Source organism: Phocoena sinus, chromosome 5 (genome assembly GCF_008692025.1).
Source record: "Phocoena sinus isolate mPhoSin1 chromosome 5, mPhoSin1.pri, whole genome shotgun sequence".
Classification (NCBI taxonomy): Eukaryota; Metazoa; Chordata; class Mammalia; order Artiodactyla; family Phocoenidae; genus Phocoena; species Phocoena sinus.
Window position 1 is genome coordinate 25,823,977 of NC_045767.1, and position 25,019 is coordinate 25,848,995.

Here is a 25,019-nt window from a genome sequence, read left to right on the forward strand (position 1 = left end):
CCGCGGCATGTGGGATCTTCCCGGACCGGGGCACGAACCCGTGTCCCCTGCATCGGCAGGCGGACTCTCAACCACTGCGCCACCAGGGAAGCCCCAAGTTTTCATTTAAAATAAACAGTTCATTTGCACTGTATGATTGCTGATACGTTTAATTTTTTAAAAGCCAAATTGGGAGGCGTAGACCCAAGGCCATATGAGTACAATGATATTTAATAATGTTATGCCTAGCTATTATGTTAATGGCTCACCCCTCTTTCCATCTCTAAAGCTCCAGGACTGTGTCAAATCTGCACATAGGATCCTTACTAGTAAGTGTGGGAGTATAAAAAGCAGTTAAGGTCATTAACTCAATCGCCAGATTTCCTGTGTTTGAATCCTGGCCTTCCATCAATGGCTGCTTGATCTTGAACAAAAATTACTTAGACTCTGTGTCTCAGTTTCCCCATCTGTAAAAATGAAAATAATCATGACAACTACCTCATACGACTGTTTTGAGGAAATGTATAATGTGCTTAGAGCAGTGCCTGGAATACAATAAGTATTCAATGGGTGTTAATTAATCAATTATGATATTTCTAAATCCAGACAATTATGCAGTTGTCTTACTTTACAAAAGCCAAATATTTTTCAAAATATGGATTTATAAAAGTTTGATCCTCACTCACTTTTGGGGAATGTCTAAAAATTTTGTACTGCTTCATAACGTTGGAAAATTAAGTAAATATTCCTTTTTCAAAAAAATAAACTTACCTTGAGTAAGCATGCTGAATTCTCTCAGTGCAGTTACCTTGAAAATAGACTGTGTTTATCTTTTGGCTTAAACCTCCCCCCCCACCTCATTCCCACTCTGAAGCCTTGCTTTTTAGGCATGTAGATTATATTTCATAATGGTTGATTTCACCTGTTTGTGTAATTTTTTTTTAAAGCCATGCTGAGAGCACTGGGAAAGACTCAGATGTAATTGCTTTGTAATGAAATGTTGAAAGCTATTTAGAGTCCATTCAGAACAATTACATTTGTTTAGTTGGTGGCTAGAAACTAGATTGAAGCCTATAAATATACTTTGTAAGAAAAATATCTTATTATATGTTGCATAATCAAAATATAACTAAAGTGAAGTCCGTTAAACACACATAGTGAAATGACATTGTCCTTTTCCTTCTGGTGTTGAGCTCAATAAAACTTCTCAAGATTCTTCAAGCGGTGACATTCAGAACCCCACCTTTAACTGTAAACCTAGGATGGCAATATGTGTGTTGTTCAAAGAGCCAGGAAATGTATTTCTTTCTTATTAAATTATTATCTTTCCATGCCCAGATGACACTTCAAAACCCTCAACAGTATCAAGATGGGATAGGGTAGTGGAAAGCACTATATTAGCAGGCTAAATTTTATCCCTGACAGCTAGTAACAAGTTCTAATACAGCTGGCAACGCATTTAATATCTTTATGCCTCGGTTTCCTCCCCTGAGGTGGTAATGATTCCTTTTTTCACTCTAAACTACAGAGTTTTTAGATAATTAATTTAAATCAACTCATCTGCCAACCAAAAGCACTGGGCCAGATAATCCACTGATCAATTCCAATTCCAAAATTCTTTGATCATTGACATCAGTCCACAAATTTGGAATGGACATCTTGAAATACTCATCTAGCTGCAATCGAAGCAATTACGGGAAGAGATTTTCAAACTAAATGACCAATTTATACTGAAAAAAATTAAAAGGAATTTCATCCTGACATTCCTCCCTATTCCTTGATATGACCTTGTCTGGCAGAGGGACTATCAGTGAAAGGCACAGTTGTTCTCACAACATTTACAGAAATGATTCAAATAACATATTAGTAGCTTCATACTGATATTTCAAAAACTGTTAATCAATCGAAATGGTTCCATTTGTAGAATTTCTCCGAATTCTCTCTGGGTAGAGTTTATTTTCTGTTGTAATATGTCTAAAGGTCATGAGAAAAACATATTGCAAGTCTGTTTCTTTACTATTTCATTATGTCAGAAGAACTATTATTACCGTACAGCATCATTATTTCTTAATCCATGCACACTTATGTATGCAGTGTGAATATTTGTGTATATGTATGGGCAGTTACATGTATGTCTGTGTTTAATCCATGAGCACATGTGTATGCAGTGTGAGTGTGTGCTTGTGTGTGCATATATATGTATGTTTAATCCATGAACATATATGCCATGAGTGTGCGTGCATGTGTATGTTTTTATAGAAGGTGTTAATCTAATGATTAGCACAGGCAACCCAGATATGGTCATTGCAAGACATTATACTTGTATGGCAGTAGGGTAGGGGGAAATAATTTTGATCCCTTTTTTTTTTTTTTTTACTAAATCATACTTTTAGTATGACTAGTTTTATTTTAGTGACTTTTTATTGTCACTAAATAAAAACAACACTTCAAAGATGACAACAGAGGGCTTCCCTGGTGGCGCAGTGGTTGAGAGTCTGCCTGCCGATGCAGGGGACACGGGTTCGTGCCCCGGTCCGGGAAGATCCCACATGCCACGGAGCGGCTGGGCCCGTGAGCCATGGCCGCTGAGCCTGTGCGTCCGGAGCCTGTTGCTCCGCAACGGGAGAGGCCACAACAGTGAGAGGCCCGCGTACCGCAAAAAAAAAAAAAAAAAAAAAAAATCAGCTAATATTAAAATGCTTGATGAAAAAGCTACCAAAAATCATTCCTGGCTCAACACACATCTCCTTCTCAAACACAGAGAGAATGCCTGTAGCATAAACCTGAATTATTTATTTTTATTTCACAATAGATTTGTGGGGGGAAAGTAAGAAATGGTGGTTTGTTGTTATAAGTTTTGTGTATAGATTCATTAAAATTTCCAAATGAGTAGAGCTTTTCAGTTCACTAACAGTAGCAGACCAAAAATAACCCAAAGGGAAAAAGAGCACTTTCTGTCTTCAGTGGTAACTTTTCAAAAATGCTGTGAGGTTTTTTTGACATTTTATCAAACATTTGGAAACCTTATTCATAAGTAAAGGATTCTTGAAATAAAGGCACAGGTTTTTAAATCTGCTTTTAAAACACTACACGTATTTATGAACTCTATATAATTTTTTTCATAATAAGCACAATATCCCTGATATGAAAAATTCTGACATTTAAATTGTTCTCATAGAATCCCAAACTGTTCAAAGAGCAACTATGGGGCTTCCCTGGTGGCGCGGTGGTTGAGAGTCCGCCTGCCGATGCAGGGGATACGGGTTCGTGCCCCGATCCGGGAAGATCCCACATGCCGCGGAGCGGCTGGACCCGTGAGCCATGGCCGCTGAGCCTGCGTGTCCGGAGCCTGTGCTCCGCAATGGGAGAGGCCACAGCAGTGAGAGGCCCACGTACCGTAAATAAATAAATAAATAAATAAATAAATAAGTAGAGCAACTATGAACAATCTTTGTGTCGTAATGACCTGCACACTAAATCAGCTATGTAGAGATTTCAATTAAAAAATAAAGGAGTATGATAGTGGAATTAATGGCACAATGAAATAAAACAGAGGGAGAGCTGCCTTTCAATAGCTGCTAAGCCTCTATGTTTACTAAATGATGCAGTATGTAGCCTTATTTTGTACATCAAATACCAGATGTCAAAAAACCCTGATAATTACAACTAATAATGTATTTCAATGGTAGGAAATGTAGAGAAGGTAATAATATTTAATCAAAAGTAAAACTGTGAACAAATATTGATTTGATGAAAGTTTACTATGGAGCAAATAGTACATTTTGGAGGTTCAGTGATGTATAAGGCAGTCTGTACACTCAGCAGAGTGGTCATTTACATGAACATGGACTTAGATAAAATATAAAGAAGCAAAGCATCCAGGCAAAGAAAAGTTTGAAATATTTTCAGCCATTGCATGAGTTCTTGAGGGATCCTTCAGAATACACACCCTTGTGGTACAAATATCCATGTAAAATACTTTGGTAATTGAGTGTATTTGTCATCTATTGCTTCATAACAAATTAGCCCAAGACTTAACAACTTAAAACAACACACTGATATCTAACAGTTTGTGTAGGTCAGAAAGTTGAATATGACTTAACTGGATCCTGCAGTTCAGGATCTCTTAAAAGACTTCAACCAAAGCGTCAGCTGGGGCAGCAGTCATTTCGAGGCTCAACTAGAGGGTGGACCAGCTCTGAAGTTCACTCACATGGTTGTTGACAAGATTCAGTTCCTCATGGATTGTAAGACTATGGACCTGAGTTTCTCCTCAGTTGTTGCCTGGGTCCACCCTCAGTTCCTCACCATGTGGGCCACTCTAGAGGGCAATTCACAACATGCAGATTGTTTTGGCTCTTTGAAGTTCTTTGAAATTACCATATGAATTGTAGGATCAGCTTATCAATTTCTGCACAATGGCCGGCTGGAATTTTGATAAGGATAGCATTGAATCCACAGATCAATTTGGGAAATATTGTCATCTTAACAACATTAGCTCTTCTGATACATAAACATGGGCTGTTTTTTCATTTATTTAGGTGGTCTTTAATTTCTTCCAACAATATTTTATAATTTTCAGAGTCTATGTTTTACACTGCTTTTATTAAAAATAATCCTAAGTATTGTATTCTTTTTAATGCTATTGTAAATGGAAATTTTTATTAATTTCATTTTCACATTGTTCATTTTTATGCATAGAAGTACAATTGATTTTTGTATATGGACCTTGTAACCTTCAAATTTGCTGTACTCACTTATTAGTTCTAGAGGTTTTTTTAATGGATTCCTCAGGATAGTCTATATGCAAGATCATGTTATATGTAAATAAAGATAGTTTTACTTCTTCTCCAGTTTGTATACAGTTTATTTCATTTTATTGTTTAATTTCCCTGACTAGAACCTGGAATATAATGTTGAATAGAAATGGTAAGACCAAATATCCTTGTCTTATTCCTGATCTTAGGAGGGAAGCATCCAGTCCTTCACCATTAAGCATGATCTTAATTGTGGGCTTTTTATAGATACTCATTATCAAGTTGAATTTTCTGTCTATTCCTACTCAGTTGAGTATTTTTATCATAAAAGGCTGTTGGATTTGTCACATGATTTTTTTTTTTGGTGTCTATCCAGTTGATTATGTTTTTTTTCTTTTTTTATTGTTATAGTATATTACATTAATTGATTTTTAGACATTAAACCAACCTTACGTGTGTGTGATAAATCCCACTGACCATGGTGTATAATGCTTTTCATATGTTGTTGAATTTAACTGCTAGTGTTTTGTTGAGGGTTTTGCATATATGTTCTATAAGGATATTCATCTATAAGGATATTCATCTGTAGTTTTCTTTTATTATGATATCTTTGTCTGGTTTTGGTGTTAAGGTAATAACCAAATATACTGATGCACTTAACAGTGTCCTACATTTCTCTGAGATTCTACTGAATATTCTTATTTTTTTCCTCTCAGTTCTTCAGACTGCATAATCTCTATAGATCTATCTTTAAGTTCATGGGATCTTTCTTCTAATGTACTGTTGAACCTCTCTAATAAATTTTTCATTTTAGTAATTGTACTTTTCAATTGCAGGATTTCCACTTGATTCTTTTTTAATAATTTCTGTCTTTTTATTGATATGATCTATTTGATGAGTCACTGTTATCATATATTCCTTTATGTCTGGAAGTATGGTTTGTTTCAGTTCTTAGAATACATTTGAAATCTTTGTCTACTAAGTCTGGCATCTGGGCCCTTTAAAGACAGTTTGCATTGGTTACTTTATTGTCCTGTCTATAGGTCACCCTTCCAGTTTCTTTGCATATCTTGTAATTTTCTTCTTAAAACTGGACATTTTAAATAATGTTTGCAGCACTCTTGATATTGATTCCCTCCTCCCATCTCCAGGGTTTTGTTGTTGTTATTTACTCATCAGTTTACTTGTTTAGTATATGATTGGGAAATTGAAGTGAAGACCCTTTCCCTTGTAGTGTGTAGCCTCAACGCTACTCCTCAGAGGCAGCACAGTCACTCTGTCATAACAGTATTTTTAGTAAGGTTGCTTTTGCATCTTTTCCTGATGTCTCTATTAAGCTGTCTGCCTGTGGTAGACAGCTAGCCAGGTATAAAAGTTAGCTAGATAAGAACCTACAGTAATTACCAACAATATGCTTTATTGTTTTTGACAATGCCCTAGGATGCAAATTGTGCCATACTCTGAACCACTGAAATGTGGGCCTTTTCACAGTAGTCTTTGAAGCCAGTATATGAGGCTTTTTATGACTCCAGGAGCAACCCGAGCTGTCTCTTTCCCCGATTCTGTCTAGTAAACTTTTGTTTGGTCTATTATCAGCTTGTTGTTAATCTTAATTAAAATGAAAACAACCTCCTCTTAATTGCTTATTATCAAAATCATCATTTGTTTTCAACAGTGATCTTAGGTTTGAACTTCTTAACTCTCTGTCCCAAAAAAAGTCAGTTCCCTTCGAGAGAACTTAGGAACTCTCTCTTCTTACGGTGTGCCTCCTACCCTGGGCAAAATCTCTACACCAATGCTCCAGAGCTGAGGGTAGAGATAATGGCCCCTTCTCACAGAGTGATACCCAGATTTATGATCAGGGTGCTGGGTTGAGATAGTAGCCTCTGGTCCTCTCAGCTTGCCTCTCCTGGCTTAGAACTACCACCCTATAATTGAGCTGGAGCCAGGACAAATCATGGTTCCAGTATTCTTGGTCTGCATCTGGGATACAGTTTCTGCTCTACGAGTGTGGCTACCTTGAGGAGGAGAGGTACCCCCTGTGTTCTTGGCTGCACCCAATGTGGGTAGGGATTTTGCCACTTTAAACTAGAGCATGTGGGGAAAGGGGTGGGCCATGGCTCAAATGCTACACACTTTCACTGTTCTTACCAATCTTAGTAGATTTCTTGAATAAATATTTCTTTGCTGTATCTTCTTGGTTCATTTTCCAGAGATTTAAAATGCTTGGCATTAAAAAAAAATAATTTCTACCAGGTATGGTTGTTTTGCTGGAAAAGGGACCACGGAGCTCCTCACAGCACCATTCCAGATGTCTGAACTCTATCATCATTTTTTTTTTTAAGCTGAACATAGACTATTTTAAATGAAAGCTCGTGAATATTTTTTCATGCAGTGTCTTGCTGATAGTCTCTTAAAAGACTATAGATATTTCAAATGTATGTCCTTATTAAAGTATTTTCATATAACTGTCCTATTGATATAATAAAAGTTAAAAGTCTAGTTGCAAAATATGTACCCAAGAAGAACTATTACCCATCTCTGCATATCTCTAAATGAATCATGTTTTAAATTGGAGAATAAAGGAGGACTTTCCAACTATTTTGATTTAATAAAAAATTACTCAGCTTTAACTATAGTTATGGACAATTTGTTTAGACAGAAGACATCTTTACTATTATATATTTATCACTTGACTTTGAAAAATGAAAGGACTGATATCCATCATCATTTCTCTTTTTTTAAACATCTTTATTGGAGTATAATTGCTTTACAATGGTGTGTTAGTTTCTGCTTTATAACAAAGTGAATCAGTTATACATATACATATGTTCCCATATCTCTTCCCTCTTGCGACTCCCTCCTTCCCACCCTCCCTATCCCACCCCTCTATGTGGTCACAAAGCACGGAGCTGATCTCCCTGTGCTATGCGGCTGCTTCCCACTAGCTATCTATTTTACATTTGGTAGTGTATATATGTCCATGCCACTCTCTCACTTTGTCACAGCTTACCATTCCCCCTCCCCATATCCTCAAGTCCATGCTCTAGTACGTCTGTGTCTTTAATCCCGTCTTAACCCTAGGTACTTCAGGACTGGGTTTTTTTTCATTTTTCCTTAGATTCCATATATATGTGTTAGCATACAGTATTTGTTTTCCTCTTTCTGACTTACTTCACTCTGTATGACAGACTCTAGGTCCATCCACCTCACGACAAATAATTCAATTTCTTTTCTTTTTATGGCGAGTAATATTCCATTGTATATATGTGCCACATCTTCTTTAGCCATTCATCTGTTGATGGACACTTAGGTTACTTCCATGTCCTGGCTATTGTAAATAGAGCTGCAATGAATATTTTGGTACATGACTCTTTTTGAATTATGGTTTTCTCACGGTATATGCCCACTAGTGGGATGGTAGTTCTACTTGTAGTATTTTAAGGAACCTCCATACTGTTCTCCATAGTGACTGTATCAATTTACATTCCCACCAACAGTGGAAGAGTGTTCCCTTTTCTCCACACCCTCTCCAGCATTTATCGTTTCTAGATTTTTTGATGATGGCCATTCTGACTGGTGTGAGATGATATCTCATTGTAGTTTTGATTTGCATTTCTCTAATGATTAATGATGTTGAGCATTCTTTCATGTGTTCGTTGGCAATCTGTATATCATCTTTGGAGAAATGTCTATTTAGGCCTTCTGCCATTTTTGGATTGGGTTGTTTGTTTTCTTGATATTGAGCTGCATGAGCTGCTTGTAAATTTTGGAGATTAATCCTTTGTCAGTTGCTTCATTTGCAAATATTTTCTCCTATTCTGAGGGTTGCCTTATTGTCTTGATAATAGTTTCCTTTACTGTGCAGAAGCTTTTAAGTTTCATTAGGTCCCATTTGTTTATTTTTGTTTTTATTTCCATTCCTCTAGGAAGTGGGTCAAAAAGGGTCTTGCTATGATTTATGTTATAGAGCATTCTGCCTGTGTTTTCCTCTGTTTGATAGTTTCTGGCCTTACATTTAGGTCTTTAATCCATTTTGAGTTTATTTTTGTGTATGGTGTTAGGGAGTGTTCTAATTTCATACTTTTACATGTACCTGTCCAGTTTTCCCAGCACCACTTACTGAAGAGGCTGTCTTTTCTCCACTGTATATTCTTGCCTCCTTTATCAAAGATAAGGTGACCATATGTGCGTGGGTTTATCTCTGGGCTTTCTATCCTGTTCCATTGATCTTTCTGTTTTTGTGGCAGTACCATACTGTCTTGATTACTGTAGCTTTGTAGTATAGTCTGAAGTCAGGGAGCCTGATTCCTCCAGCTCCATTTTTCGTTCTCGAGATTGCTTTGGCTATTCGAGGTCTTTTGTGTTTCCATACAAATTGTGAAATTTTTTGTTCTAGTTCTGTGAAAAATGCCAGTGATAGTTTGATAGGGATTGCATTGAATCTGTAGATTGCTTTGGGTAGTAGAGTCATTTTCACAATGTTGATTCTTCCAATCCAAGAACATGGTACATCTCTCCATCTATTTGTATCACCTTTAATTTCTTTCCTCAGTGTCTTGTAATTTTCTGCATAAAAGTCTTTTGTCTCCTTAGGTAGGTTTATTCCTAGATATTTTATTGTTTTTGTTGCAATGGTAAATGGGAGTGCTTTCTTAATTTCACTTTCAGATTTTTCATCATTAGTGTGTAAGAATGCCAGAGATTTCTGTGCATTAATTTTGTATCCTGCTACTTTACCAAATTCATTGCTTAGCTCTAGTAGTTTTCTGGTAGCATCTTTAGGATTCTCTATGTAGAGTATCATGCAATCTGCAAACAGTAACACCTTTACTTCTTCTTTTCTGATTTGGGTTTCTTTTATTTCTTTTTCTTCTCTGGTTGCTGTGGCTAAAACTTCCAAAACTATGTTGAATAAGAGTGATGAGAATGGGCAACCTTGTCTTGTCCTGATCTTAGTGGAAACGGTTTCAGTTTTTCACCATTGAGGATGATGTTGGCTGTGGGCTTGTCATATATGGCCTTTATTATGTTGAGGAAAGTTCCCTCTATGCCTACTTTCTGCAGGGATTTTATCATAAATAGTTGTTGAATTGTGTCAAAAGCTTTCTCTGCATCTATTGAGATGATCATATGTTTTTTTCTCCTTCAATTTGTTAATATGGTATATCACATTGATTGATTTGTGTTTATTGAAGAATCTTTGCATTCCTGGAATAAACTCCACTTGATCATGGTGTATGATCCTTTTAATGTACTGTTGAATTCTGTTTGCTAGTATTTTATTGAGGATTTTTGCATCTATGTTCATCAGTGATATTGGCCTGTAGCTTTCTTTCTTTGTGACATCTTTGTCTGCTTTTGGTATCAGGGTGATGGTGGCCTCATAGAATGAGTTTGGGAGTGTTTCTCCCTCTGCTATATTTTGGAAGAGTTTGAGAAGGATAGGTGTTAGCTCTTCTCTAAATGTTTGATAGAATTCACCTGTGAAGCCATCTGGTCCTGGGCTTTTGTTTGCTGGAAGATTTTTAATCACAGTTTCAATTTCAGTGCTTGTGATTGGTCTGTTCATATTTTCTATTTCTTCCTGGTTCAGTCTCAGCAGGTTGTGCATTTCTAAGAATTTGTCCATTTCTTCCAGGTTGTCCATTTTATTGGCATAGAGTTGCTTGTAGTAATCTCTCATGGTCCTTTATATTTCTGCAGTGTCAGTGTTACTTCTTTTTCATTTTCTAATTCTAATTTATTTGAGTCTTCTCCCTTTTTTTCTCGATGAGCCTGGCTAGTGGTTTATCAATTTTGTTTATCTTTTCAAAGAACAATCTTTTAGTTTATTGATCTTTGCTATCATTTCCTTCATTTCTTTTTCATTTATTTCTGATCTGATCTTTATGATTTCTTTCCTTCTGCTAACTTTGGGTTAAGAAATGGGAATAGGAACATACATATCGATAATTACCTTAAAGGTAAATGGATTAAATGCTCCAACCAAAGACACAGACTGGCTGAATGGATACAAAAACAAGACCCATATATTTGCTGTCTACAAGAGAACCACTTCAGACCTTGGGACACATACAGACTGAAAGTGAGGGGATAGAAAAAGATATTCCATGCAAATGTAAATCAAAAGAAAGCTGGAGTAGCAATTCTCATATCAGACAAGATAGATTTTAAAACAAAGATTATTACAAGAGACAAAGAAGGACACTGCATCATGATCAAGGGATCGATCCAAGAAGATATAACAATTGTAAATATTTATGCACCCAACATAAGAGCACCTCAATATATAAGGCAAATGCTAACAGCCATAAAGGAGAAATCAACAGTAACACACCATAGTAGAGGACTTTAACACCCCAGTTTCACCAATGGACAGATCATCCAAATGAAAATAAATAAGGAAACACAAGCTTTAAATGATACATTAAACAAGATGGACTTAATTGATATTTATAGGACATTCCATCCAAAAACAACAGAATACACTTTTTCTCAAGTGCTCATGGAATATTCTCCAGGATAGATCATATCTTGGGTCACAAATCAAGCCTTGGTAAATTTAAGAAAACTGAAATCGTATGAAGTATCTTTTCCGACCACAACGCTATGAGACTAGTTATCAGTTACAGGAAAAGATCTGTAAAAAATACAAGCACATGGAGGCTAAACAATACACTACTAAATGACCAAGAGAGCACTGAAGAAATCAAAGAGGGAAACAAAAAATACCTAGAAACAAATGACAATGGAGACACAATGACCCAAAATCTATGGGATGCAGCAAAAGCAGTTCTAAGAGGGAAGTTTATAGCAATACAATCCTACCTTACGAAACAGGCAACATCTCAAATAAACAACCTAACCTTGCACCTAAGGCAATTAGAGAAAGAAGAATATCATCATTTCTTGACTAATTTGTTTCAATAGCCTCTTCACTGGTCTCCAGTTCCACTCTTGGCCCTGTGGAGTCTATTCTTATCAAAGTAGCTACAATGATCTTGTTAACATGTATTTCAGATTCTGTGACATTTTGTCTCAAAGCCCTTCAAACTACCTTAAAAGAGCCCACAAGGCCTTAGCATCTGGCCCCTTATATTGTGTTTTATATGCTGTCATCTCATTTTTTAATGAATAATACTTGAAAGTCTCCAGTGCACCTCCCTTCATGCAGTCCTTGATGATGACTGTTGTTTTTCACAGTTATCACACTTGTGTTGTGCTGCTCCTCCCAGTTTGGTGACTCTGGTTTTGACCCCAGTTTTCTCCTACTCTCCCTACAAGTCACTGCTAACATAATGTCATCCAGGCTCTGGGGTTCTTGAATTTGGAGGAGCATTTCCTTACCTCCCATTCTCTACACCATATACACACTCTTAAGAACAAATCAGAAAGGTATGGGTTAAAGAATATTTTAGTGACATCATCTTGTGTTAATTCAAATGTTATCCTTGACTGTACTGAAAAGAAGTTGAAGAGAGAGGAAAGTACTGCCTTTGTCTCTTCTCCCTAAAAGTAAATTGCCTGTGTTCTAGTCTTATCTTCCCTTTTCCCTTTTCCTTGCTCCTTAAGGATGGGACCACTTATATTTTACTTCGTTTTTCATATACTTCAGTCTGTGTAATCCACTATCCTAATTCTCCATACCAAAGTTGCCATCCTACTTTTAGATTTAAGCCCTGTGATAGAAATGCAGCTATAATTGCTGGTAATTTCCCCCGATAAGCTAGAATTTCTAGACTGGGTTTTCAAATTAAAACCCACTATATTTTTGGAAACGATTTTTTGTATCAGTTTTTAATCCTGAAACAGGCAAAATATATTTTTAAGCTTGAAAAAGCATTAAATAATGAAATCAAATATTAATGGCATTACCTTGGAAGACAGAGCAGTGGAAGTTTGCTAAATGTTTAGTAAATGGAATATTTGTATGATTTTGAATATATTTAATTCTACTTATTGAAAACCTATGATGAGCAAAATGGTGTTCGGAAAGAAGAAAATAATAAAATCACAGTGGGATGATTATAGGATACCAACCAGCAAACTTGAAGCTCATTTATATGAGCATTTATATGATTTTGTTACTGAATATAGAATGTTTATTTATAGATGGCATTTTCCAACAGTTTAAAAGTATTTCCATATATCCATGTGGTCAGTAGAGATATCCCTTCATCATTATGTCTGTTAATTTTTTCTTTTTATTTCTTTTTATATTATATATGCATATATTTCTCATCTCTTGTTCGAAACTATTGTTCACAGACACAATTCATCCATTACCATATTCCTTTTCTATGACAATATTGAAATATCACAATCCTTTGTACCTTCCTGTTAATATTCTTGTGTTTTATTTACAATAAAAGTGAATAAAACTTAGTGTGAAAAAATTGCACACCTATAGGTTCAACCTTTAATATATGCTATATCAAGATGAAATATTGTGTTACAATAAGTGAGCTATCCATTTGTCACTGAAAATCTTTAGCATTTGAGTGCTTTATTGTTTTAAGCATTTCAGAGAGTAACCTTTTAAAATACATAACTTACCACTTTTAAAATGGTAAATGGGGCTTCCCTGGTGGCGCAGTGGTTGAGAGTACGCCTGCCGATGCAGGGGATGAGGGTTCGCGCCCCGGTGTGGGAAGATGCCACATGCCGTGGAGCGGCTGGGCCCGTGAGCCATGGCTGCTGAGCCTGCGCATCCGGAGCCTGTGCTCCGCAACGGGAGAGGCCACAACAGTGAGAGGCCCGCGTACCGCAAAAAAAAAAAAAAAAATGGTAAATGTGTACTAAGCATCATGACACATTTTTCACGACAGCTAAAGGTTTTCATGTTAATACAAATGATTTTACTATACTCTTTTCCTGCTGTGCTCTCAGAGTCAGCTGTGATTACGTGGATTATTTGCTCCTAAACTATGTTCATAGAATTTTTGAATTCTTGTGTCTACTTTTTCTAGTTTTCCAGTCTATTGTTTGTAATGTTGATAGCTTTCTCTTCTAGCCATTGTCATGTTATCTGGGCCTAGTAGCCAGATTCCCATTTCAGTAAAACGAAGTGGTCAAAGTAGATGACCACTGAAGCCCCTGATATCTGTAAAATTATGTGAATCTGAATTGCCCTGAGCTTGGAAATCAGGTAGAGAAGGCTTCCTAGGTTTGTTTCTAAAGTGATAATGAAAGCTCTCAATTTCACAAATGAAAAAACTGAGCTCGTAAGTGACTTGTACTTGGTTACACAGGGAACCCACACTCTGCCTTGTGGTTCCTAATTCATTGCTCTCAGTTGCACCATACAACACCCCAAGCAAGAGCTGATGATCTGTGGGAAAACCAGACAGTATCTTCCCAAGGTAAAATGAACCAACTTGTGTGCCCTGTTATTCTAATGGCCTTTTGTTAACCATAGTCCAGGTAATTAAGGTAATATATGTGACTTCTGCAAAGCTGAATAATAGTTGAAGAACCCAGACCTTTCTTCTGTATTGAGAGAAGGAGATGTTATTGTATAAAATTTCAAAGATTAATATGGAAAATTTCATGTATTAATGGCATAATTATCAATGCATTGTGTAACAAGCGAAAATATTTTGATTTCCCTTTCAGCTACCCATTGACAGCAGATAGGTATAGGTTTTTGGCCTTTTTACAAGTAGGATGATATTGTGTAATAAACTTCTTAGCTAGTTTATTCAAGCAGTCGCTAAAGTTCTCAATTTCTGTTTTCACCAAACCTAGGACATGAAGAATAGGATAAACTTTTTGCTTGGAAATTAGAATTGGTTTTTCACTAGCTATTAATATTCATACTGCTTAGTAATGGATTTAGAGAAAAAAATGCCTTTTCTTGTCATGTGTTGTATCATGGTCAGTCCTTGACTTGCCAGTCTGGTATTGATGGGTAGATAAAAGAATTTCCCTTAGACAGAAAATTTCTACAATATGTATTTATCTATTTGATTTTTTTAGCAGAGGGCACCATCAGACACCCCCATCCCCCAAATCCCTATTTTAGCTGCAGCATCTTTTTTCTGTATAGTAGCTTTTTTTTTTTCCTGAACATGTTTAATCTCAAAGGAATAAATGCCACCTACAGAATGCACTTTAATATTGGGCAGCAATAATTGAAGGAAATGAACTATTTATATTACTCAGATGCATTGATATGAATCTACCAAGGTTTGCATCTGTCTGTTCTGGATACCTTGTTGTCATTATTTTTAGTAAGTATAAAGTCTTGAAAGTCATTCTTTCTGCTTTATGGTTTTTATGCATTTAAATAATATTTTAAGATTAACTAGAGGAGCTTCAATTCTTTTCAAGTGCTGATACATATAACAATTGCAACAAAGATTTCCCCCAGGAGGTAAGCTGATAACTGCTTAAGTAGTTGTTAATATTTAATTTACTTGCTTTAAGGTAAATAAATATTTCCTCTAAATATTGTTTTATTTATATAATACAGAGCAATAAACTGTGCACAAAATACAAAAGAAAAATTCATGTTCCTCTGAAGAAAACAAAACTTTAACTATTTTTATACATAAAAATCTTTTATGACGTGAGTTTACCCTGTGTGTGACACAGCCTAATTGCCCCAGTAGTAAGTTCATGTGTTTAGCTTCAGATGTATCTTGGTTCAAGTTTCTTCTTTGCCAATTACTAGATGGGTGCCCTTAGCAAATGACTTAAAATTCCAGTGCTTTAATTATGAATGTGTAAACTGGAGATGATAGTTGTTTCTACCACATAGGTTTTACGAGGTTTTAGGTGATGTGTGTACGTGTTCATATGTGTATAATGCTTAGCTAAGTGCTTGGCACGTAAGTCTTTCAAAAAGCATTTGTCCTCCTCCTCCTCATCATCATGGCTACCATCATTTTTACCATATTTCTTCAGGAAGCATGTGATCATTCCTTTTGAAATAAGAGGTTGATGATGATTGTAAAACGACCAAGTGACTTTTTCAAGGTAATGTAATATGCACATTGGGAACAGATACAAGATAGTCTAATTTGCTTTGCAGTCCTCCATCTATCCATCATTCAGTACTGAATGTGGTCACTAATTTTTAGTGATTCAAAGAGACCAATATCTTACCAAACATTCCAGGAAAAAGGAACATTGATGATAAAAGTTGTGTTTTAAAGAAAATAAGCGGAATATATATTTTAAAAAGTTGATACATGTATATGTGAACTCTTGAATCTTTGAAATTATTGCTTTCCAATTATGTCCCAAAATTTTCAGATACTTCCTCCAGTGTGAAAAAGTAACTCCCGTCTTTCACTTGTTCAGCTGTTTGTTCATTTCTTTCTTCTTTCTTCCCTTTCTTTCTCCCTCTTTTCCTTCCTTCCTCTCCTCAACAGATAATTAATGAATGTGTATTATCTACTAAGCGCTTTACTTGACACCAAGGATGCAAAAATGAATGAGATGCTGCTTATTCTTGGGATTTAACTTCAGTTCAACAAAACAGCATTTTGGGTTTTTGAGAGACAGGTACAGAGCCCAGCATAGCCACAAAGGAGACACGGGTTAGTTATAAGGGGAAGAAAAATAATAAACAGGACAGACAATTGAGATAGCAACACTTGTGAAAAATGAGTAGGTGTGCTTGAGGCAGAAGGCAGGAACAGGGCATCCAAGCAGAGGGAGCAGTATGAGAAGGGGCACAAGATAGTGCCCAAAAGAACGTGTTCCACTCTTGTGACAAAATATATATCAATATATATTGCTTCAGCAACAACCTATCTGTGGGCCAGGAAACTATTGCCTGTGGGATTTAGCTGCAGCCTGTTTTGGTATGGCTGGTCTGCTAAGAATGGGTTTTACATTTGTAAACCGTTGTAAAAATCAAGTAAACAATGAAAAACATGTGACAGAGACGTTATGTTGCTGGCGAAGCCTAAAATATTTCCTACATAGCCCTTTAGAGAAAAAGTCTTCCAAACTTTGACCTACACACTTTGACCTATAAAGATGCAGAGGAAGGTATGTCAAATTGGAATCATAATAATGGACAGTATTTCATGAATCCCTAATTAATGTACATCTATCCATAATGATTATTGGTAACTTGCTGTGTCCTTAGAAATATGAAATTTGTGGAACATAAAATACATTTCTGATAATTCTTGCCCTTATGAATCTCCAAAAGGAGCATAAAATATTGAAGAAAAGAAGAAGAAATTGATTTGGTGTCAGAAGAGGCTTTGAGTTGGGAATTAAGAGAAAATGAGCCCGTGTAGTTCATGTGGAGCCAGAATATGAAGGAACTTTTCCCTCTAGGTTTTAGGGCCTCAGGAACTCTAAATCCAACTGTTCTGATCACTTTTGCTTAGAACTCTACCTTCTGAAATTCCAGTTCTCCAGATTCTCATATCACCTCCCCTAATTAATGTATTCTAATCTACTGCTCTCCTGTTTACCTTCTAGATCAGGACTCTTATGTGCCTTTTATACATAAGATTAGGAAGTGGGCTGCTTAGCAACAAGGCATGAGAATTCTTATTTCTACATTCTGGTAGGCTACAGATTAATACTTGGTCATCACTTCTAAATGCATACTCAGTACCCATTTTCACAATCTTCCTAGTGAATAAAGCCAAAGTTTGCTTGTGGAGCCAAAATGTCTAGCTAGAGGACAGATTTTTCAGCTTTTATTTCAGGTAGAGAGCATTTAACATAGTTCTGGCCAATTAGATATAAAAGTAAGTCACGGTATGGAACTTCCAGGAAAGCAGGTTAGAGATGGCTGATGTTTGCCCTTCTGCACTTTGCCTTTGTTCCTTTCTCTTGCCTAGTATGTGGTCCTATTGGCTGGAACAAAGACATTCATCTAAAACATGAAGGAAAGGCCAAGAGAATCAGAGACCTCACTTCTGGCATTCTTGAACTTCTGAACCAACCACTCATCTCTGGATTTCCAATTACTCAAGAAAAATAAGCACTTTTCTTTTTCTCAATCCACTGTTTCTTGTTTTTCTGATGCAAAGTTTGACCATTTCCCATCCAGTGCTTTTCCATTGCATTTTTTCTCTTAAGCTGTTTTGAGATTTGCCTACATCCAAACTGCCCCATTGTCTAAAATTTGTAGATCCTTCAAAGGAATATTTATATAGAATACCCTAAACATGGCCTAACACTTTTTAAGAAGTGTTGATAGTGAAAATTTTATGCCTAATTATCAGTTATTAGCAGTTTTGTGAGTGAATTCTTAGAATGCTTAATAATAGCATAATTAACTTTCACTGACAGATTTTCATTTTATTGCTTCAATGACCAAACTTGTTTTTAATTAATAAATGATTGTGAGCTAATCAAAAGCCAAGGTTTGCAAGATTTTTAAAAAAAATTTAACTCCTGCTCTACTGAGTATACCCTATTCAAATTGGATAATCCATCAAAAGCAGTAGTTATCACATGTTTTTCCTTTTCTTTTCTTTTATTCTCTTTCATTTTTCAATTTGAAAAATTCAGCTAGATAGTTTCTTTTATGCTTTATCGGTAGGGGCTGAACATTTTCATCATTCTGTAATCACCTCTTCAGAGTCAACATTTCAGTTCCATGCAGTCACTTCTGCAGTAACCTGAGCAACATGAGAAATTGTTTTCAAACATGTTGACAGTGGAGAGCGTTAAAGCTGGTTAATAATATAGGAGAACTGAAGGGCTTGAACTGGAGTTGTTTTGAGATGAAAACTGTATTGAAACTTTGATTTCCAAATATCATGCCACTTTAACATGAAGATAACAAGATGGAAGTATAATATTTGGTATGGCATGTCTACAGAAAAGTATAGTAATTTAACCATCTTTATAGGCAGTTACTTAAGTCATCATAATTTAAGTTTTTTTATTATATACGTACCATTTATTAACATAAGCTTTTGGTCTGATGAAATTTATTTCACATGGTAGTAAAGTTTCCACAAAATTGGAAACAATCACAGATGGGAATTATTTTAACTCCTAGAGAAGGCACAGGATGTCACAGAGGACAACATGTAATAACCCTTTGTATTTTGGAGGTGGGGGAGAAAATTTACAACCAGAGGGATGGCTCATTCCTACACCAAATGTTTAAAGCATTTTTCCATAAATGCATTAAGCTGGCATTGAGGGGAAAAATGACTCCTAAGGGAAATCTCAGCCTGACTCAAAAATAATATTAGAAATATATTCCATTGCTCAGAGTAAGTAATAGTTTATGCAAATCTATTTCTGCAAAATGATGCGTTTAAGTTAGTGATTCTAAAACATCAGCTATATAACTGTGGAAGCATCCAAAAAGTTAGGAAATGTGAGCAAAATTTTTAAATGAAGGACATTCCAGCCAGTTTCAAAAAGAACAAGTTGCCCTCCTCTACTTGTCTTCCACACACACACACACACCCCTAGCCATTTCACCTAAACCAGCGCTTTATTTCATGAACATAGGCAATCAGGTAGAAGATTTTTAAAAATTATTTAATACTTGCTGTGTATAGATATTTGAGGTACTAAGAATGGAAATATATGGGAAGGTAAATTAGTTACATTATTTACTTGAGATAAAATTACAGATGAACGTATTGTGAAAATGCTGTGATTTGTATTAAGCAAAATTATCTTGAGTACCTTCTTTTTTCACGTTTCTGATTATAGTAACTATAGAAATGATACCACAATGGAATGGATCATACTATTCTTGTTTCCATCTCTTAACATATTTACAAAGAATCTTGAATATTATTCCTTCCAGGTTAAAGGCATTGTTAGAAGCTCTAAATATTTACTATCTGGTATCATTTCTCTTGTCACTAACTTATATCTAGAACTAGATCTTTCCATGCAGCAGAGGCAACAATGAAGAGAAAGGTACTAAAATGCAGATCTAGTATTTCCTGAGATAGCCTGATATCACATCTTTGCTGCCCCAAACTCTTCACAGGTCTTTGCTTTCCTCTTTATTAAGCTTTTCTCAAGAACCCATCATTACAAGCATTCTCTTGAATCCTCCCTGAACTCCTTTGCATTTCTTGGTTCATCAAACTCCCTTGCAAAGTCTCAACTCCTTTTAAATCCAAATCTCTACCTAGTCCACTCCTGTACCCCTGAAAATTAATGTGGCTAGGATCAACACTTAATTGTTCTCACTTTAAAACCATGACCACAGACCTCAAGTGGAGCTCAATACTGCCCAGAAGTTACACAACAAGTCCTTATCTTGTTCACAATCTTACTCTCCTGGATCACTGTTTCATACCTTCTCTTTCTGCAAATTACTACACGTCTTGCCCCATCTTAATTCTCAACTGATGAGTTTCTTATTTCACTGAAAAAAAAAAAAAGTCAAGCAATTGAAAGAGGACTTCCACATGGCGCCATTACTACAACTACTAGTTCAACGTGGTGATAACAAAATGTAAATATAATAAAAGGTTTGATTTTAATTTGAAACGTGAGCATGTCTATACAGAAAAAAAAACATACAAATTATAATAATCTTCATAGCTAGTTACTCAAGTGGTCCTAATTATTTAGTACAATCTTTTTGAATATGTAGGTACCCCTTACTACCATAAACTGTGTTAACAGTGACCTAAATATACATCGTGGCTTGGCATGCTGTGAGGGCAGCACACAATCCTGGTTTCTGTCTTGAAACAACGAAGAAAAGAGCTAGAAATGCAAAGACCAAATTCTGTCCTTTTGCACTCAATCACATCCCTTCCCAACTGTTCGAGAATATCATTCCAGGGCCCCGCCCAGAAGGCCCGGCAGGGACCTGGCCCTGCGCATCCAGAGCTTGGGCGGCGCACAGCGCCAGCGCCACGACCCGCGTCTTCGCGCGGGGCGGGATACGCACCTGCAGATCCTGGGCGAGCTGGCAATGGACAGCTGGGAGACCCCTACCTGCAAGCGCTGGTGGCCACCGCCGCCTCCAGAAAAGGCCAGGTCCTGGAGGTGGGCTTCGGCGCGGCCATGGCAGCTACGAAGGTGCAGGAGGCCCACATCGACGAGCACTGGATCGTTGAATGCAACGACGAAGTTTTCCAGCGGCTCCAGGACTGGGCCCAGCGGCCTCCCCTCAGGGTGGTTCCCTTGAAAAGCCTGTGGGAGAAGGTGGCGCCCACCCTGACAGACAGTCACTTTGATGGGATCCTGTACGACACGTACCCGCTGTCTGAGGGGACCTGGCACACACACCAGTTCAACCTCATTAGGGACCATGCCCTTCCGCCTGCTGAAGCCAGGGAGCATCCTCACCTACTGCAACCTCACCTCCTGGGGGAGCTGATGAAGTCCAAGTACTACTCAGACATCACCACCGTGTTCCAAGAGACGCAGGTGTCCGCCCTGCTGAAGGCGGGCTTCAGGCGGAAGAACATCCACACACAGGTCACGGCCGACTACCGCTACTACCCCTTCCGGTGGATGATCACGCCCGGTCACCGAGCATTGAGGCCACTGGGCCCACCCGCTCAGCGCCCACAAAGCCCTGCGGACTCCGGGTTTCAGGTACTCCCAACTCCCACGACCCTAACTCAGCACCTTAGTGGCCGGGAGTGCAGGCTCTGGCCTCGCAGCCCGAGCCCAGACCCTCGCCAGCTGCGTGACATCAGCAAGCTTCCCTGGCCTCTGCAACGGGATTACCACTACCTTCCTCCTAGGGTCCTGAGGATGAAATAAACACTAACGCTGGGGTTGGCCAATCAAAAAATAAAATATATATATATAATTTAAATTATATATATAAAAAACTGTAATTCCATTAGTTCTCCCGTCTTCTAAATCATTACCCTTTCTATAAACATACAGCTATTTCTCCCATCTTTAGGTAGTCCTGTGCTTATGTTGTTTCTCCAACTACAGCACCATTTCTTGACTCTTCATTTTAGCAAAACTTCTTAAAATCGTTGTTATACTCACTTTCACCATTTCAGCTCCCTCTAGACTCTCTTAAATCCACTCTGATTTTCCTGCCCTTCACCACTCCACCAGATCTTCTCTTTTCCAGTTCATTAAAGGGCATCCAGTGTTAAACCCAATGGGCAATTCTTAGGTCTCCTTGGAAATTCCTGGTATTCCTCCCATCTCACTTGCAATACTCTTTCTGAGTGTATTTTCTGGATTTCTTCTCTCCTCTCTGCCTTCTTGATGTTAATCTGTCCCAAAGACTTAGCCTTCCTCTTCTCTCTGTTTACACATTCATTGTGTTGGTGATCTTTATGAGTTTTATGACTTTAAATAAAATTGATATCTTGAGCTCTCCAGCTGAACTTGCTCCTCTAAATGCTAAACTTATTTATTTGACTTCCCAATTGAATGGGAAGACATTAGATATCCAATTGAATGTCTAATCTCAAACATATGTCCTTTCTCCCCCAAACCTGTTTAATTTTTTGTTTTTTTTTTTTTTTCCCCCGTTGCGGAGCACAGGCTCCGGACGCGCAGGCTCAGCGGCCATGGCTCGTGGGCCCAGCCGCTCCGCGGCACGCGGGATCCTTCCGGACCGGGGCACAAACCCGTGTCCGCTGCATCGGCAGGCGGACTCTCAACCACTGCACCACCGGGGACGCCCAACCTGTTTAATTTTTAAACTTTCCAGACTCATTTGATGGAAATTCTATCCTTCTAGTTGAGCACCTTGTCTCATGTTGCATATTCAATCTATCATCAAATTCTGTGGCTCCCCCTTCACAATATATCCAGAATAAAATCACTTTTCACCGGTTGCATTGTCCCCACCCTGGTCCAAGCTATCATTATCTCTCACTTAAATTGTTACCAAAACCTAGTAACTGGCTCCTACTTTCCTCCTTACTTCCTTTCAGTCAGCTGTCAACATAGAAGCCAGAAGAATTTTTTTTTTTTTAATGATAGTCTAGATCATCTATCTGCTCAAAACTTCCCAGTAGCTTCTCATCTCATTCAAGGTAAATACCAACATCCTTATTGTGGCACATTAAGGACTTAAATGCTCTGCACCCATTCCTTCTTGTCAGTGATACTGCATCATACAACCTCTGTAAAAGCATAGTTGATGTGAATGGTGCCCCCTGGAGTTGTTCAGTACATAACTGACAAGGCTACTTGCAGCAGTGCCACCTCTTGACATTATCTCTTGCTACTCTCCCCCTTTGCTAACGCTGCTCCAAAAGCGACTGAATTCTTCTTCCTCAAAAATACCTGAGGTTCTTTCAACTCACAACAATGTATGTACTGTCCTTCTGCCTGGAATGATCTTCTCCAAGTTATCTGTATGACTTAATCTCTTACAACTTTAGACCTTGTTTCAAAATATTACCTTCTCCATGAATAATCTATTTAATATTGCAACCCATACCCCTTCATTCCTCTCCTTTTCTCTGCTTTATTTTTCCCAGTAGCTCTTAGCCCTTCTAATATAATATACAATTTACCTACTTGTTTTGTGTAATCTTGGTCTCACCCCACTAAAATATAAGCTTCCCTATGGCAGGAATTTCTGTCTGTTTGTTCACTGCTGTATCCTCTGCAACAAATGGCTCCTAGTACGTTATTATACATAATAAGTATATATTGAATGATTGTCAATAAAGTGGGACTTCTGGGTACCAAAAGTTAGCAATGAAAATGCTTAATCAACCACATTTTATACAGTGTGAATGAAGACTTGCTTAGTCTTTGTGTTAGTTCTTTTCAAGCAGCTAAGTAGACCTTCAGCAGGGTCAAGAATATTAAAGGGATGTGTCTCAGTTGCCCAAAATAGCTCTACTTAGAATTGCAAAGTTCCCACTATAGAAGCAATACTATTGCTGTGCTATTCCTATTTCAAAAGAAAAATCCATTTGTAACACAGAGCTCTCCAGAGATTTGTCACCATTTACTAGGCTTCAGTCCAAAAAGTGTAAGGACTGACCCAGCCAATTTCCAGGGTCACACAGTCATTGCTTTTATCACTTATGAAAACAGAAGACAATTTCAGTTCCCAAAACACTGTGCAAAATCAATGATCCTAGGATCATTCTCAAAGTTGACAAGTGATTCCACATTGTCCTTATTAAAAGGAAAATTAGGTAATGAGATCTGTTTCCTTTAGCACCAGTGTCACTCCCTAGAAGTTGTATATTTAGGAAGACAAATCAATACTTTAAGTTCAAAAAGTTACTGTTCAGGCTCCCCTGGTGGCGCAGTGGTTGAGAGTCTGCCTGCCGATGCAGGGGACACGGGTTTGGGCCCCGGTCTGAGAAGATCCCACATGCCGCGGAGCGGCTAGGCCCGTGACTCTTTACTACAAGTACATTCATTTATGCAATCATCATTTTATTTATTTTTCTTTTCTATTCATTTATTAAATTTCTATGATGAATTTAATAAAAAATTTTATTTGCTATTTCCTTTAAAAAATATTTATTCAACACCAACAATGTGCCAGTCATGGTGCTAACACTGGGACTATTAAACCATCCTAAATGTATTAGGTCTGGTTTCACAAGCCATGTCTCCTGGAGTGTAAACAGAAGGTCATAATAATAGGGAAAACTGCCATTTGTCTGGCTCTTTCTCCTCTCTGTATCACGACCTCCAACCGTTATTCAGGTTACTGTCCAGCTATTTGTGGTAGCTGTAGGAAATATGTCTTATATGTCCATGAGTCCAATCCTCCCAACTCCTAGTTTTCTCCTTTTCTTCTCTGGTTTTCTATGGTGTGCCAGGTCTTCTAAAGAGTATCTACCAATGACTGATTACAGATTGTTCTTTCCACCTCTGCATATGATGCCTGCAGTTCTTTTTGCCCGTATATTAGGACGTGTTTATCCTATGAAGGGGTATTGCTTTATGTGCTGGCACAAAGGTGCTTGCAAGTCATCAGAATTAATCCATTAGAGCAATGTTCTTTCAGTGCAATCCGTTTCCCTTCTTTTGTTATAACATGATTTCACCATGGGGTTCACCTGTGACTTTTATTATTTAAACAGACTAGTCTCCTAGTTATTTTCTCTATACACTAGTCATTGATCAACATAGGATTTAACAGTCGTATATATAACATGATAGTATCTAGGTAGACAAATAGGTGTTTCGCATGTATCAATGAGTTTTCTTGGAGAAATGCTGGGCAGTGCTTTAGCAAACTCTTCTTCTAGTTTTCCTAGTTTCCAACCACTGACATCTCACCTGAACCTCTTAAACCTTTTATACTTATTAGAAAGGGGAAAGACCACTTGCATCAGTCAGATTTCCATGATAGACACAGAAGCCATTTGGAACTTTTTGAAAGGGAGTTTTTATTCAGCGATT

General features: G+C 37.5%; 2 protein-coding genes across 2 annotated transcripts in view; both read left to right on the forward strand.

Moving 5' to 3' along the window:
• The window catches only part of LOC116754256 (bifunctional heparan sulfate N-deacetylase/N-sulfotransferase 4-like), a 254,802-nt gene that overhangs the window by 104,521 nt on the left and 125,262 nt on the right, over nucleotides 1-25,019 (forward strand).
• On the forward strand, nucleotides 20,111-21,425 carry LOC116754479 (guanidinoacetate N-methyltransferase-like). The gene is given in 5 exon segments (XM_032633165.1): nucleotides 20,111-20,157; nucleotides 20,493-20,638; nucleotides 20,641-20,969; nucleotides 20,971-21,025; nucleotides 21,028-21,425. Coding segments are annotated over 5 exon segments (975 nt in total).